The sequence below is a fragment of the Symphodus melops genome, assembly GCF_947650265.1.
Source record: "Symphodus melops genome assembly, chromosome: 7".
Lineage (NCBI taxonomy): Eukaryota > Metazoa > Chordata > Actinopteri > Labriformes > Labridae > Symphodus > Symphodus melops.
This window is the reverse complement of record NC_136697.1, coordinates 23,000,295-23,018,222: the sequence shown is the minus strand read 5'-3', so window position 1 is coordinate 23,018,222 and position 17,928 is coordinate 23,000,295. Positions and strand designations below refer to the sequence as shown.

The following is a 17,928-nucleotide window of genomic DNA, read 5'->3' as shown; positions in this document are numbered from 1 at the left end:
TCAGGCTCATGAAATACGAGATGCTTGGGGCATGTTTAGATTATCACAGACCTCTCCACTTCACTTCCCATAACACTCCGTTCACTGCTGAATGAAGAGACATTCATCACACACATTTGACAAGAAACATCAACATATAAGATGGTTTCTTTTAATCTACGTCACTCGACTGATCTACCTCTGGGAGTTTAGCTCTGTGATATCTGAACTCTCTTCTGTACTGTAACTGTACAGATCTATGTCTAGGCTGCTAGCGAGGTATTGCTACATTTATCATGCAGTTCGGTTTTTGTCATTCGAAAGTAAACTCAGTGACTCAGTTTACCATTGCAGCTATGTCTACAAGGTTTTTTTTTCTCTACAGATTTTCATCATAACATGTAAATCAATTGCTGGAACATTTAACTCTATACTTCTGAATATGTTTGAGCCATTCAGTAAATGTACAACTTTAACCCTGTTTAGAATATCAACACAACTACACAATTCTCTGGATTGCCTCAAGAGTATGTAAAACACTCACTTTGGCAACGCCCTGACGATTCTCTTGGTGTTAAGTTAAAAGTTTGATTTAAGTAAAATAGCTGGACAGCTTTTGGATGGATGACAATGAATTTAGTACAAGGTTTTAGGTCCCCCTTTGGTTGAATTGGGGTCATTTGTGCTGTTTATTTGTAGGCTTTGTAAACATACTTAAATGAAAATGACAGCTTTGACAAAGGAGACACCAGACAAAGAGTGTTTGAGGGGCAAAGGAAATTTTAGCAGCCCAATAATGTGTGACTGTTGAAGCACTTTTATGTAATGCAGGCAAATTACCTAGTATTTATCAGTAGCTGTTCCTCTAATTTCTTTATGCATAAACGTTAAATCTAATTTAACTTGTAATAGCTTTGCTGTGTTTTTGTCTTTAGCATATACTTTCCTGTTAGCATGCTGAAATAGGTCAATTAATCAATCAATCTTTATTTGTATAGTGCCAATGCATAACAAAAAACAGGCAAAGGAACTTACTCTTTGTCTATTAATATTACAAAAGCAGGTAAATGATCTTACTTGCTAAATTATAAGGGCCCAGCTTAATCTTTCGTAGCGTGGCAAGAAATCCGGCCTTCACTGGGCTTGGAAATAGGATAAGATGCCGACAGAAGGACAGGATGGGTTTGGGGAGAGATTGGTTGTTTGGGCAGGCCACCCTTATCAACGTGATGAACTTTGAAAATGAAAAGCAGGTCATTTAAAAGTGAAAGCACACCTTCCTAAATCCCCACAAACTCCCACTAAAGGAGGCTATCTGTGCACCACATGCACCTTTAATCAGCGTGCCCAGACAACATACATTCCACTCAGTGGTTATGTGGTCTGCAGCGTCTAGTATGCATCCCTCTACACCCCGAAGCTGCCATATAAGGCTTAGTATCTGGATAAATCACTGTAATGAGTAGCTACTGAGGTTTGATCTACTTATGATGTCTTAGTTCACAAGACTGAAACGTTGGTCTGACTGAACATTTTGGTTCAACTAGAAACTGTGGTTCAATGGTTCCGTGACATCCAGGTGAAGCAACTTTCTATGTACTCCAGGGTTAGTGCTTTGTGGAGAACACAATTGAAGACCCATTATTATGTTTTTTTAATGCTTGTCATGAGGAGATTCTGTTAAAAAAATCCAGACACTTTATAGTTTTATAAGCTTGGAAGTTGAATTTCATGTACAGATTTAGAGAAAAAAACATTTGTCCTGCATGTAAGAAATGTTCTATTCTTAAAGCAACCTCTTGAACTCAAGCTCCTGTAAAGTTGCAGTGAGGTGTGTCAGTATAGAGTTTTTGGAAAGCAGCAACAATTTTATTCTGAAACTTGAAAGCATGCAGATTACAAGCTGCCTCCTGTAGAAAAACAGCCACCGGGCAACATTCGCAAGACATTTCTGTTTTTATAGCTGCTCTGGGCTGAGCCATGCAAAGAGGAGAGACCTATTATAGAATAATTATACAATGTCATCTTGGTGCACACTGGCAGTAAATGCATCAGTTGTAATCATACACTTCCAACTACAAAGAGGGAAGCTCTAAAGACAAGCCTTCTAGGAAATTGTAGACCGTCCCATGGTACAAGAATCCATCAGGAGCCACCGTCAGAACATTTTGACAGTTGTCCGAGTCCAGAGGGAATGACAAACTAAAGGTTTGAGTTTTTGATGTTCAGACTTCATGTCTGCCAGTGCAGTGTTCAGTTCAACCAAACATTTTGGGCCAGAGTCCCAGGAACGCAACATGAACAAGGTTCTGACATGTTCTGCCAAACAACTTGAAACAAATGACAAAAAAAATAGACAAGTGCCAGGGTAACCAATATCTAAGAGCAAGCTGCTTTAAACAATGTTTTTACTGCTAAGCTTGCACAAGGTCACCACATCAGCTCAGATGTAGATTAATGATGTGAGAATTAAGACCGTCGGACCAAAAGAAACCCTGCAGGGCTTGCACATCTCAGCCAACATTTTCTGCTCATATTAACTGTTTTCATCATGCTTTTAAACGTATGCACCATTTAGAGAATACATTCCAAAGTTGTCAATTCAAAAGAGGATATAACACTTTTTGAAGAGATGCAATCCAATTTGGCACATTCATTCATGCTCCCCTTAAGATAAATTAGAATAGTGAAATTGGGCCAACATTTCTTTGTTAAGGACTTTGTTAAGCCCTGTTTTTATGGCTCAATACTTACAACAGTGAGGACAATTAGTTCCATGCCTGCCCAATATGTTAACCATGTCATGTTAGCATACATATGACCTAAAGACTGTGTAAAACATGGACATAGTCTCTGTGAGGTCCAACACTGGTTTCTGAAGAGGTGTAATGAAGGCCAACGATGGAGTTTGCCATTTTGGAGAATTGATGAATGGAGCAAAGGCAAAGGTACAATACTGTGTACATATTATTTTCATTGGGAATGAAGGAACTATGCATCCCACAACCCAGTGTGATTCCAAACCTTATTTCTTGATCGTAGTGTTTATAATGTAAGTAATGCAGTTTTACAACGTTGCCGTTTGTGTATATGTAGTGGGTTGAACTTCTCTGAACTTCAGTGGTAGAGTCCCTAGTTTGTGAGGACGGTAAACAGCTGGCTCAAACTTATCAGGGACCTTACTGTGACACATTTTCAGTGGTGTCTTTATTGTCCTGAAGATCACAAAGAAAATGAATAGGATTATTATTTCTGTTTATCACTCTGAGCTCTACGGGCTCTTTTTTGGGAATTTCCCTGCCTCTAGTGGATACTCAAAGAACTGTGGTTATTACATTTTTTAAATTGGTTTAATTTTTCATCACTGGAGGTTGCCCCTTAATGCAATAGGGATGCTACTGGACTCATTTCTGTGTCAGTTAGACAGAAATTTAATTTAGGCTGGTCCACTGGAAAACTCTCATACCAGTCGAAATCGAGCATGATTTTCTAAAAAGGCTCAACTCCACATCACAGTGTCTGCAGGTAAACAATGTCACATTTGTTTCCAATGTGTGGCTAAGGTTAAGCAGTGGTAGTAGACGCCTTCAGTCCCCCCTACAGGTTAACATACATGTCTGTGCTGTTTACGCATTGCTCATTAGCCTTAACATTTATGTTCTTTAACCCACCAGATTCTGAAAGAAAACTTCGGAGCCAAAGGAACTACTATCTGTCAAGGGGCAAGACATGTTCTGTTGTTCAGCTGAGCTGTTAAGTGACCAACAGTAGAGAACTGTGGTTTAACAAAGTCGAAACCAGATGTGAATTAGCTTGAAAATAAAAACAATTAGTATATTTCTCTGGGTCAGAAAAAGTTTAAAAATTGTGTGGCCCCAATAAATCAGATCAATGGTACTGTGCTCCTCTGGGTCTGAAACAACTAATCGAAGCCACACTTACAAGCATTATGACTGACCTTATTTTGACAGCAAGTTCAAGCATGTGGCCACTGTTTTTTTGTTTTGACTCGATCCGTATTAAACTTCATAAGTATTCATTCTTTAATTAGCCACATATGCACTGTGCTTTACATCTTTACCTCAGCGTACTAATTATCTCTGAGGCCGATTATTCTAATTTCTGCCTTCTGTTAAAACACTTAAACACATTTTTTTTCTTACTGAAATGTGGTTTGTGTTTATGTGAGAATGTCTGCAATCATGCCGATAAATCTTTCTTTCATCAGAACACAAGCAAAATCAAATCAAGGGGAGGATTCTATAGCTTCCACCTGTGCTTCCATTCTCTGTTCCAGTCGTCTTTGACCATTAATTATTTTCAGGCCTTGGGAGTCCTTCTGTCCAAAATAAAAATGTGTGCTCCTTGAGGAAACTCCTTGAGTCTGGAAAACATTTCATCTTGGCCATTGAGGTTTTCATATTAGCCGTTGGCCAATGTAGATGCTATTCAGCCTCTTTTCACATTCTTAAGCCTTCAGGAAACGTCTAAAATAACAGCTCCACCCTCTGCTTTATTTGCATTTAGTGTGTTGCATTTAAAGCCTCTTATGCTGTAGCTCAAGCTTCTTGCCCATTACTTAATACTCCCACTGTTTTCTTTATCGTTTCATTTTGGTATGTTTAACATTTTTTTCCTCAACAGTTGAATTGAAAGAAACTCTGTTGGATCATATCTGATTTAATGCTGCACTTAGTCCTGTAATTTGGATTCACTAGTGATGCTCTGCTTGATGATGCTCAGACCTTTTTCCAAAGCAGAGGGGGCGGGTCCCGGGACAACTTCCCCGGCTGGTGATTTGATGAACGGAGGATTTTCCAGTGTCAGTATCTTACAGTCGGTTCAGGTTTAGCGTCCCGGCGTTTGTCCAGCCTCCTGACGGTGCGCAACTCTCAGGGAAGCGAGTGCTCTGCGCTTTTTTTTTTTTATGAAAGCCCTTTACCATCAGTCTCAGAGCTGGGCTTTAGGGGGAGCGGATCTGAAGGGCCCGGTCTGGCTGTGAGAGGCATCTTTATTCTGTCACACATGGCGCTATAAAAGAAGGACGTTGTGTGGTTTGTGGAAGGGAGTGAATTTTGCCAAAAGTCGCCCGTTTTTTGTTCTGCTGCGGGCGCTAACCATGGAGATGCAAAGGTGGGCCACCAGGTGGAAAACGAAAAGGTGGATGTGGAATTCAACACAAACCGCTGTGGTCACGTTAATTTTAATCCTACAAGCTGCCAGTGTCAGAGCAGGTAAGAAGCTGCATTTTATTAGACTTGACATCAACTCCATGCCGGACAGGTCGAGCTTTTAAAGTCTGGCCTCCAGCCAGTAGTGGTTGTGGACTTGGAGGGGAGCTAGCCACTGTTGATCAACTTTAATTTTGCACTTACCATATATTTAAACCGTTTTCTGCGCCTTAATATACACATTTACCTTCATAAACTATGTCAAGTTAAAATCCAGTTTTTTTTTCATCCTTGTTTGAGAAGTTTTTTTTTTTTTTTTTTTTAAATACGCTCACCTGCATCCGAATTCAAAGTATAGTTCAAGTCTTAGTCATGTCATAAGACTTTGTTGATAACTTTAACGTGTCTTTGAAGTGCTACCTGAATAATGATTCTGGCTGATGTGTTTAAATGTGGCTCGTTTCCAGTGGTATTCCTGTGATTTACGGTTTATTTTTGGACGAGACTCATGGAGATGCCAATCTCTCTCAAATTTCTCCAGCGTCAGTCAGCGAAGTCTGCCATCCAGGTGTGGTCAGGGAGCAGAGACTGACAGTGTTGATTGCTTCTGACACAAATACTGAAGTGATGCGTAAAAAAGTAGCTTTTTGGCAATGAATTCTGTCTTTTAATATCTGCTTCATCGTTTTAGAATCTGATGTCAAAAACATATATTTATTTTATTTGTGTTTATATTCTAGCCTACCACTTGGCAGTATAGTTGGAATAGCTTTCACACAACTTTTACACACACCATCTGATAGCATAAGTATACTACACACAGTACAGTAAAGTTTCTTTCTTCATGATATCAGTGGAAGTACAAAAAAATGAATCCATAAAATCATAAAAGAATCTAGTTGGCTCAAATTCTTTATTCTAAATCAGCCTACCTGACTGCTATTACTGCTATTACTCTTTGACTGCTGTCAACAGAGCTCATTGTAACACAGTGACAGTCCAGGCACACACAACAGGCTTTGATGTAAATATTGTGGGAGCTTAAAAAAAAGACAAGGCTCCAAGTCTATGGAATATTGGGAGTGAAATTCATACTCTGGCCTGAAGGATCGCCATCTTTCCACATTATCTGGGCTCCCACTAAATCCAAAAAGGGGCGTTGATGGAAAAAAGGGGGGGGGGGGGGGGAGAAAAAAAAAATCTGGAGTATTTTCTTTCCTTTGAAAGACAGATGTGGGTCACATTAACTTCTTTTATTTTTCCTTTGTGAAGGCACAGAGACACCCATACTGTGGATTTAAAACACATTTATCACAAAAGTTGTTGTTCTTCCTGAAAGTGTGTTGCTGTTTAATATTTGTGGTTTTGACTTCGGAGCAGTTATTTTGCAACCTTTGAATTAGATCTCTCTCCTTCCTGAGTCAGGAACAAAACAATAAGAAAGTTATTTAAAAAGTTCAAAAATGTCATTTAGCGCTGAAAATGTAGCTTAATCTACATTGTATAATTAGAATAATGTATAAAATCATTTCCAGACACTTAATGTCTTAGGTCCCACCCTTTTTTTTGATTTATTACCATCCTTTGTTTTTACTGTACAAATCCTCTGATGCTTAAAGATAATTATTCACAGTAGAGGGCAAATTGCAGAAAACTCCCCCAGAAATGAAGAGACCATGAATGCAAATACCACAGCGGCATGTCTTGCCCGTTCACCATCTTTCCTCACTCTGACTGATACTTAAGCTAACCATAATTGCATGATGTGCTAGAAAACATTTACAGGCTTTCCAATGTACTATAATTGCTGCCTGTGCTGCCAGCTCTCAGTAGATGGCAGTGACACAGAAAAGATGCCGCTTGCTGCACGACCGCTTGGCCACAGAGACATGAAGTCAGAATGTCACGGACTTAAACGTAAATCCCAGAGTCTAAACGTCGACATCAAAACATATGTCTGTGTTGAGTTACGAGATGAGAAGAGGTGGAAATGTCCGTCTTTCCCAGCTGAAAATGGGTATACAAATGAACGAGGGTCTGCTGGTGAAAGTGCTTTAACGATTTTAACAGAGGTTTCTCCTGTCACTGCACGCTCTTACCGCCTCGGGGGAAATCTCACTCCTCTGTCATGTGAGGAGCTTGTTCGTGTACGGCAGATTGTAGATCACAAGTCGCTGACAGGAGTCTGGAAGATGTGTCATTAAAAATCACAGACTCTGACAAATTACCCCCCCCAGACAAGACTGACGAGACTGAAGCCATGCCTCTCTCTTGTGGTTTTTCATCCTTATCATTAGGAATAAGGTTTATTTCTTTAACAGTAGAAGGATTGGAGTCTTTCTTCTTTTCAGGCATGCTGGCTCAAACTCCTGCGAGGCTGCAAAGCTTTTAAAAAGCCATGTCTATTCATTTGGGGGCTTTAATGGGTTTGGGATATTGCCTGTTTTTCAGGACTTCTGTGAAACCATGGCTGAGGAAGGAGAGAGGGGCTGAGGAGTCGGGGTTGTGGGTGGGAGTAGGTGGGGAAGGAGGTGGGGGTTCCTGGCCAATTCGGCACATCTGGAATATATGAGGCCTTGAGGTATGCAGTAATGCAGAAAGGCATTCTGAAACTCACAAAGAGACCTTTAGTCCAAGCTTTCTTTCTTTTTTTCTTCTCCTTTTTAAGAACCAGTAGCTCTATACTTTGGGACAATATTCAGAAGAGGGGCTATTTTCTTTTTTTATGAGGCATTTGCTGAGGGGTTGAAAACTTGGCATTTAGTCCCTCGCATTTAAGTCAGTCTGGTAATTTTGAGGGAAAAATCATTTAAATTGTCTCCTTTCTCCCTTTTTTTTTTATGAAATAAAAAACATGATTCTGAATTTCTTGATTTTTGAGCAGCGTGGCATGCCTGATGTTTATCTTAAAAATGGAAACTCATGATCTGTGGTATACTATGAGCCACAGCCCATATCAGCAGTGATGACTCCAGTTCTTTCCATCACTAACAAATCCGATCTGCAGAACTTCAAATGAGCTAAAAACTTGATCCCCGAGCATGTGCCAGAATCAAGCTGGTTTGATTCACCGCTCAGGCTGTTATTTTTCTGGTCACAGGAGTAGCAGCTACAGGGATGGGGCCTTCTCAGATTGGTCTCGTGTATGTTTTGGTTGGGGGGGGTTAAAGGGAGTGGTGCCAGGGCTATAATGGGTTCAACATGTGTAACTTGCAGCTCCGCCCATCGGACCCCCTCCTGGTCACGGAAAGCGAACCGGAAATGCACAATCAGCACTTCATGGCTTCACTTGCCGTAAGAGTTAAAAAAAACAGGACATTTTAACAGAAAATGAGGAAAAGTATTCAAATTGAATTCCAGTAGCATCTTTAGATTGGTTTTCAAATCAACTACAAAGAATAGTTGAAAAGCTAAAGTTCAGGGTTTACATTTTGCATCAAAAGAACAAATATATGGTTATTCCATCAACAGGAAAGAACGTCTATAAAACTAGATTCCTCTTTATTTTACACCCTTACATAATGGTGTGTGTTGTTTTAGTCATTCTAATGTTTCTTTACCAAATGTTCCCCTCAGTTCACACACATTTCATAGAGTTTTATGAGGCAGCAGAGGATTTCCTGAACTTTAAAGGCTGTCTGATTCCTTTCACATCACTTTCCCACAAAGCGTTCTAGTCGCTATCAAACATATGGATCAAGGACGGGAGATTTTAAATTAAGCCTGTTATCTTCCATTCCACGAAGACCGTATCGTCACAGCTGACCATTCAGACTGTGTTTATCATAGCCGGCTCTTTGAAGAGGACACATCCTGCCTCACTGAAAAGACAAATGAGCAGTGTGATGTCTGCAGACGCATGGTGCTGTTTTTTTCCCCCTGCTGTGGTTTTTGTAACAGTAGCGTTTAATATAAGGTTACATTGTGTTGGGTCTGGAGTGGAAACTTAACAGCTCAAACTTCTCCTTTCTGTGTTGGACTTCTGTGAGCTTTCAATTTTCCATTCGACTTTTGTTTAAATGTTTTCTGTCTACTTTTTAGATGTGATTTGTCATCGAGCCAACACATACTGTAGTGTTGATGTGGGCTTCTAACTTCTTTGTTTGTACTTCAGTGAAACAGTACAGAGATGTTATTGCATGTGGTTAATAGCATTCAATTACAAGGCAGTTTGATCTTTGTTTTTTTGAGGGAATGCCATCTCAAATATAGCAATTAAAACACAGACTTTAATTAAAACACCCCTCACCCACATGGATAAAACGATGTTTATCATAGCTATATTAATGACTGCTTATTTAAAGTGGGACACACTTTAGATGAAGAAACATGTTTCATTGTCCCTGTAACAAGTACAAAGTCATGTTCATGGGAAAGAAAAAAACCCTTTGTAAATTCATCAAGTCAGTTTTGCAAACCAATATTTAATGGAGACTTATGTTAGCTAATCAGGGATACAAAGAGTGAGGAGGGAGATGTGGTAGAGGAGACACAGGTCAGATTTGAACCCGGCTTGCCCCGCTTGGAGGACTACACGCTCTGTACATGGGATGCCTGCACTAACTACCACGCCACCAACACTTTTTCATATTTTGCTGTAATATTGCACCCAAGTCTTTTTCAGCCTTTGTTGATCACGACAGCACTGTTCTCATTGAGATTGAGCAATTCTGCAGGACTGCACGTGTGTTTTTATAATGCATGGATTCAAGTGAATCTTAAGAGTTACACAGAAGTCATAATGATCAATCCAAACCTGCAAATTCTTCATGACAGAGTCTACAATCTGCTTTTTTATCCTTCACAGCCATCAATATGACAATGCATTTTCAGCCTCATTATTCTTTAAATTGTTAAGAAAATACAGCTTTAAGCAGACATGCGTCATTAATGACCCTGTGCTGTACATTAACACCCGTTTATCGCTAGCATTAAACGAGACTCTTATTAGGCTTCTTGAACCCCTCATAATCACACTGTAACTGATGGTGTGCCTCAGGGAATGAGACAGGAATGGAGTTACATATAAAAGCAGTCACTGGACAAAACGTGAACAAAGACAGCTAAGGAGAGTAAAGATTAAAAGTCTCAGAAGCAAAGTTAAAGTTGGACAATTGCGGGAGAGAAAAGAATTAAGAAACGTTTATGACTGCACAACTTAGAGTTCGAGGTCCATTGATAGAAAAAAGTCTGGCGGCGTTAAGAGTCTTGTAAAGCTGCTCCCCTTCTGCGCTCTCCTTAGTCAACAGAGCCAATGATCAGCAGCAATGACTTTTATCATCCCATACATGCTGTGGCTTTTGGCTGTGGGGGTAACAGTGGAGGAGGGGAGGGGGCCAATTATGTCTTCTGAATGGTTGCTAACATTTTTACTGCTCCTTTGCCAGGCTAGCTCATAAATGAACAACTGCTCCAACTGACAGATTTGGCCAACAGTCCCTGAACATGCAAGGGGGGTAATGGGTGTAAATGTTGACTTATCATCAAAATGCCAGATCCTATTACATTTTCTGTTAGCTTCTGAAATATGCACCCATTATACTGACAAATAACATGGGGCTTTTACAGAAAGTAGAATATCATGACGTCATTATTAAAGCCATTTAGTCTGTCTTAATCATTATTGTAATGTGTAGATTTATTCAGAACTTAACTTAACTTATGTATTCATCATTTTAGTTTAGCTTAAGGCTATTTTTTTTAAACTCCATGATGCAGTCAGGCTGCATTTTATATAAGTTGACTGTGAAATCACATCACAATAGCTGAAAAGTCCTGTTTTCCAATTTATACAACTAAACATTAATGCCACTTCATAGAAAACATTTTAACAACAAGTTTCATTTTCACAGATAATTGAAGTATTGAAGTTTTATTTGATACCTTTTTGGACTGAACATTTGATATAATTGGTCAATTTGATTGATTTGGAAACACCCACAAACACACCGTACGTTATTAGTAGCAGTAGTGGGGTTCAAACATGCCCATTGGATAAACCACTTGGCCATCCTGGTGTCACAGTTACAAAGAAATGTGATTGAAAATCATTGAAAACATCACAACCCTAAGAAATTACATGTGAGGAACACTGACTCAACACTGAGTCAGAAAATAAATGTGTTGCTTTGCTGATGTTATGACATTTTAATGCTCAATATCTTTGGGTAATCTTGTGATTTCTGTCTTCTGCCCCCTCAGCTGAACCAGTGGATGTACTTAAGGTGCTAGACTTCAAGAACTCTCCGGAAGGAGTAAGAAAAACACCAGGCTTCTGCACAGTCCGGAGAGGATCCAAACCCGACATCGCTTACAGAGTGGGAAAACAGGCTCAGATCAGTGCTCCAACCAAACAGCTCTTCCCAGGTAATCACTCTCCTTCCCCCCCTTTCCCCATATAAATGTTTAGGATGCTAATGACCATCCGTTTACCTGGGAAATTGGAAGTGGATTTCACATAATTTAATAATTTCTGCTGGTTTGTTTCGCATTGTAAAAAAGCACAATAAAGGTTTTGAACGGGTTAAATCTTCAAAATAGTGGGTTTAAAAGAAGTTCAGGATTTCATGTTTTTCCTTCTGTATTTAAATTTTCCTCTGAAATTTGAATTAACTCAATGGCCCAGCTCACAATGAAATACTAACAGGGATGTCCCGTAGAAACTGTATGATGATAATTTGTTATCATCATACAGTTTGATAGTTTGCTATTTCAGACTAGAAATGTAGTAGGCTAGCTTAGCATGACAACGGATTAAGAGAAGCGGCAACTAATGTTTCTATGACATTCGTACGTTTTTAAGGTAATTAAACATACTGTTGGAAACGTTTTGTATGTTGTGTTTCGTAAGTATTGTGTGTGTGTTCATGAAATCTTAATCTAGATAAGAGACAAGTGTACTGTATAGATCAACTGTAAAATGAATACTGGTATTTTAGAGCGATTTTTTTTTTTTTTAGTGTTTTGAAGAACGTTCATCAATGTATTTGCAATCAACCTTTTCTTTGGTTTTTGATGGTGTTATCGAAAAATAATACAACTCTAATCCTACATTGTACTTGGTTTTGAAAGCGAGGCCAGGCATCACTTTCATTTGGCATGAGAAGGACCGGTACCCAAATGGTGAACCACTCAGTTTAAGCACTAAATTCTGTGTTGGGTCCCTGTTTAATAAATGCAAATTGATGGTGTGTATACTAAAACTCATACACCTCTAATCCCAGTGTACTTTTGTTTCACACTTTCAAAGGACATAGATTTTATTCAACATCAGAGGTACAGTCCCAGTATGACTGACCACAAAGCAAATTATAATGTGTATATATTTATATATATATATATATATGTATATACCAGAAATTTGTTATATAAGTATTTTGGAAAACGTTAATGTCAATGCTGACAGTTAATGAGGGGCAAACTTCGTTGTGGTTTTCATGAACTGATTTAAAAGTACGTGTTCAAAAGTTTGATTGCTGGCAGACTGAAGTTTCCCTTTATTTGGCTGATGTATTGAAATCTATCACGGTTTTCAGCCTGAAGATGCATTCACTGACTCATAGTCTGCTGCTCAGCTGTTTGTGAGTATCACAGACATATTTTTTTTTAAATTAGGAATAAGTTCACTTGGAAACACAGACATTTTTTTTTTATTTGAAAACCATTCCAAGTCGATTTTCTTCATTCTTACACTTAAATCTATCAGGGAATCTGAACATAAAATAATAAATATGAAGGATAAGATCTTTAATGATTTCCGAAAACCAACATCCCAACAGGTTTAAATTGGCTTTTTGTCTGTTTCCAGTCTTGCTAATTGCATTTTTTTTTTCCAGTTTAACTGGCACATGTTGTATTAAAAAATACATGTGATGCATTTCAGAACATAACTAACTTGCTATCCACTTGATAACTTAAGATTCTTCATTGCTGGGCAAAATTGTTTAGATTGCCACCAGTTTCTTTATAACTCCTGAACAATTGACTAAATTAGGTACATTAAATAACTGTCCCAGTCTGTGCAGCGATAGATGTTGGGTGTTTCACTTTGGCAGGATATCAACACCAAAAAAATTAAATAAAGAGTGAAATACCAGAACATATTTATGTGAATGTTGGTGTAAACTGCCACTCCACCTTACCCTTTCAGTGTTGGAAATCTAAGGAGTGTAATTAAACTTGAGAGGTGAGGCGTTGGAGGTGTCAAAATGTCCTCAGTCAGAAAATAATTGGACTTTTATTTCTTAAGTATTAGTTATTTTGCCATTGAACCAAGCTAATAAGGTTCTAAAAATATGACATTTGTTTGAGTATTTACAGCCTTGTTAAATTAAAATAGCAAGATCAACAACATTGAGTCCTTTCACAGGATGCCAAGGTCTCCTTCAGCTTCCTTCATAAAAATGGCTGCAGGTCCCGTTGTCTAGACACTGAGGTTTAATGTGAGGTGCAGAAACTTAAAGAGCTTATAAAAAAGTCATGATTCAGGTTAGTTTTTACAATGGGATTGTCCTTAAATGACAGTAGAAGATGGATGTTAAAAATTGGGCATGAGGTGAGTGACTGCATTTCATTTAAGCTTTAGATATAAGGCAGATTATTGTAAAAAAAAATAAAAAAATAAAAAAATCTCCTTTTCAAAACTGGACTGCTTCAGATTTTGTGAGTTATATAGAAAAGTGATGGCACTGTTACAGAAATAGTTTTGGAATGTGAGAGGATTAGCTAAAAAGATGGACCAGTCTCATATCAGTACTAAATATAACTAGTGAGTTACTGTAGCTTGGTTGGCTTTAGCTAAAGAAAACTGATAAAGAGAAGAGGGAAAGACAAGTAGCCTGATTCTGTCCAGACAACATGTATTTAGCAATTCATCTCAAGCTCACAAATAAACACATTAAATCACATTTTTGTGCAGTTAAAACGATGGACATTTTGTGATTTTACTTGTGGTTGTGTGCTCAACTCAGCAAATTGCTTTCTGGTAGTAACTTCATGTTTACTTGAAATACAAAACAGAAGTTTGAATCTTTTCATCCAGATGGCAACAATAATGAGTGGTTTTTCTCAAAATGTCAAATGTTTCCTTTCACTTAAAAAATGAATCAAGGTAATAAACATTCCTTGAAACGTCCTGAGAAATGGAGAAAACTTTCGTGACTCAGAATCCACACGTGCATTTTAATCATTACTGTGGTTAAACTGGGCTGACACCATGTTTCTAACTGTGTGAATCCAGAAGATGAACTCTGAAAAAAATGTGTGTTTACCCACATTTGTATCTCCATTCGTCCCTGCTGAAGTGTCTGCTGCTTGTTCCACCTTCAGGGGGAGTTTTCCCAGAAGATTTCTCAATCCTGTTTACCATCAAGCCCAAGGCTGGCCTCCAGTCCTTCCTGCTGTCTGTATACAACCAGCAAGGCATCCAGCAGCTTGGCGTGGAGGTGGGCCGTGCTCCCGTCTTCCTGTATGAGGACCAGCATGGCAAACCTGCCCCCGAGGAGTACCCCCTGTTCCGCTCCATCAACCTTGCTGACGGCAAGTAAGTGATTGACTGCTTCTCAGGAGGGCTACAACATGGTGGAGGTCTAATGTGGGTGATTTTTAGATCCACCAGAAATATGTGTTACTGTGTTTCATTTTCAGGTCAGAAATTTCAATCCTCAATTTTGTTGTGAGGTTTGTGTGATTGGCACAAAAGCAAAGCGGCACAGCTCATCTCCAACACTGTTTTCAGATTTATAGGTTATCTTTTATTCCAAACAAAAACAATGTGCCTAACATATTTTCTCAAGAATTTAGAACATACTTCACTCTTCTTGCGCACAGCTCTGGGGATTTATCATAATCTTGTGTCTTCTCAGTAGTAAAAACCATATGAGACTAGGCAGACAGTAATGGGAAATACATTGCAGACAGATTTGGTGACAGCCTTTTGTTTTCCTGATCATTTACAGCAGTTGTTTACTGATATTCAGTAATGGACGTGACCTACATGAATAGCATAGCTGTTCAGTGATGCTGACACAAATCACTGTTATATGTTACCATCTATCATGAAAACAAACGCTAACAGAAATGCCTTGAAATGATTCCATGTGTCTGTAGTTAATTTAAGATTATTTTTATTACAGTTTTGATATACAGTACATTACTTTCATGTGCTTACAAAATGTGTTTCACAGCTAATGCCGCTTTCTTTAGTGAATGTGCTAAATACACATTGTTAGAGGTTGACGTATACAATTTCGACATTTGTAATAACTCAACTAGGCTTGCTGAGGCTTTATTTAGGGTTTTATTTCAAAAGTTAATGTAATATATTCCCCCATAACAACAACAAACAACAAAAGCCTATATGTTACCTGCAGATATAAAGAGGAAATGTCAGCGCATAGTGGAAGCTAGCTAGGCAAACAAAGAACATTCCAGCTGCCTTGAGCTTCATTTGTTTGGTCAAAAAATACTTGATGTTAGCAAAGTCTTTGTTTAATAAATGTTGTAATGACAAATACAAATCACTTTTTAATCGATTCAATCTATCAAAAGGAGTGAGCCATAGAAAACCATCAGCACATTTGGTTACTTTCAAACACAGACAGACTAAATAGGTCCCCTGTGCTTCATGTCTTTTAATGCTAGGCTAGGCTTATCATGTGCCAGAAGCAGCTTAATATTTAGTTCTTAAAATAACTACATATTTATGTCTACCTATTCTTTTAGAAAAAGAAAGTAACTTTCTTTCTTTCGAGAATGGTATTTCTGACCTCCTGTGCTTTCTGTTTTGCAAAGATGGCATCGTGTAGCTATCAGCGTTGAGAAGAAGAGTGTCACCATCATTGTGGACTGTAAGAAAAAGCTGACCAGGCCGCTCGGTAGAAGCGACCAGGCCGTCATCAACACAGAGGGCATTACCGTCTTTGGAACCAGAATCCTGGATGATGACGTCTTTGAGGTAAGGCAGCCATATTGAACCCCTCTTCACTTGGTTTAAACTTGCTTTGTTGTGATGATTCAGATTGCTGTATAAACTGGATTCAAAGAATGGTTCACCATTTCTGGGAAAATCAATTGTTTGCTTTTTTTTCCATATAAGAAGATTGCTTGCATTATTATTTTTGTGCTTTAACTATTAATCAAGAGCTAATTAGTGATTTGTCGTGATTAGCATAAAGACAAAACACAGTTCACTGCCATAACGGTGACTTTCTATTTCTATGAGACTTTCCTGTTTGTAAATGACATGGAACCAGACATTAAATGAACTTTAAATGTTTGGGGGAAATTGTTCTAAAACTTTAAGAGTATTTTGGCTGAGCTAGGCTGCTTTCACTTATATAGCAACATGTGCCTTAAGTAAAAATCCAATTGTGGTCACTCTCTTATATAAATAACTTAAAATAAGAAAATAAGTGTGTCTTTCAAAAAAGATAATAAAACTTCCCTTAATGTTTACTTAAATTACATCATAGTGTAGAGAACTTTGTTACGATAATACTATTGACTGCATTATCATTACTATATATTGTGGTTTTTACATACAGAAACAATCAAATTTATCTCGTCAAATCTGTTGGTAAACATTGGCCACAACATGTATCTACACAGGAGTATCTTTACACATAGCAGAGATTCGCCACTACTTTGAGGTAATTGAGTTGGGTTTTTGGAGAGCTTACCTTGATGCCAGCAATCTCTCCACTCTGACTAAGAAAGGTTCTAATCAAAAGCACATTGTGAATCTCACTCTCAATGAATCTCATTTAGCATTGTGAAAAGGGACACATTTTAGGGTCTAATACTTTAAGTCCAGATGCTTTAAGGCCAGACGTTTTATTTGTATTTCATTAACTTGCTCATACGGTGAAATTTATTGGCCAGAACAACAATATTGGCTTTGTATACTTGGCAGAGGCCAGGAGCAATGTCTGTGGAAAGACTACTTGCACAGTGAGTTGTTCAAAATGTGTTCTCTCTCCACACTGGTTGGATTTGTTTAAAAAGTTGACTTACTTAATAAAAGAAAGACTGACATCTAATAGGCTGCAGTTGTTCATTTTGGACAGCCCGTGGTTTGAAATGCATTAATTCTGCCACAATTTGCAAGATAATAATACATGATTCCCTTAAGCGCTGTGACTTTTAGAGCTTTAATCAGAATTTGCAGCTGGCTTTGGTCACTGGGGTGGCAATTTAAGAGTCGAAGTCCATGCTAACAGTTTAGCACAGGTAAAATATGAGCTGAATGCCAGCTCTGAAGACAATGGGCTGTCTTTGATGTGTGCGTGTGGAATGCTTGCTAAGTAGAAGAGCCTGCAAAATGTTTGCCTTCAGGTCAGACTTTCCACAGAGGAGACACTTGAAAATAGGTTTCTCATCTTCCATTGTTATTTGTCAAGAAGAACACATTGTTTGGTTTAGTGGTTTAGTGATTGGCAAGTTTAGACCTCAAGACTCAATCTACTTTTACAGGAATATTTTGTCATTTTACCTCATCTAGCAGAGTCGTATTAAATTAGCTCTGTTAGGCTTCTAACAGTAAATCGCATGAGTGACAGCAGGAGTGATTAGAGTTAGGATTTTAATCAAGGTAATGAGGTGTTGATTGGGGATAAAAGTATCATTGCACTTACACCAAGCCTACTCTGTTTTTAAAACCAGCCCTTTGGCTTTTGCAAGTGCTCTTTGTTTGAGCCTATATTAAACTAAATGGTGTTGAATTGCAGCGTAATTTGTTTTGTTCTCATTCCTTCAAACCTGGAGAGGAAAGAAAGGGTTG

At 38.4% G+C, this 17,928-nt stretch overlaps 1 protein-coding gene across 2 annotated transcripts in view; it reads left to right on the top strand.

Annotated features, from left to right (window-relative positions):
• Nucleotides 1-4,735: 4,735 nt before the first annotated feature.
• Nucleotides 4,736-17,928, top strand: part of col11a1b (collagen, type XI, alpha 1b) — an 85,340-nt gene continuing 72,147 nt past the window's right edge. Inside the window, exons 1-4 of one of the 2 annotated variants that reach the window (XM_079348737.1) lie at nt 4,736-5,213; nt 11,352-11,516; nt 14,478-14,691; nt 15,942-16,104. In XM_079348737.1, the coding sequence (XP_079204863.1) occupies nt 5,099-5,213; nt 11,352-11,516; nt 14,478-14,691; nt 15,942-16,104 (657 nt within the window). In that variant the 5' untranslated portion in view covers nt 4,736-5,098. The remainder of the gene's footprint in view (nt 5,214-11,351; nt 11,517-14,477; nt 14,692-15,941; nt 16,105-17,928) is intronic. The other variant, XM_079348736.1, reaches the window with a different exon arrangement.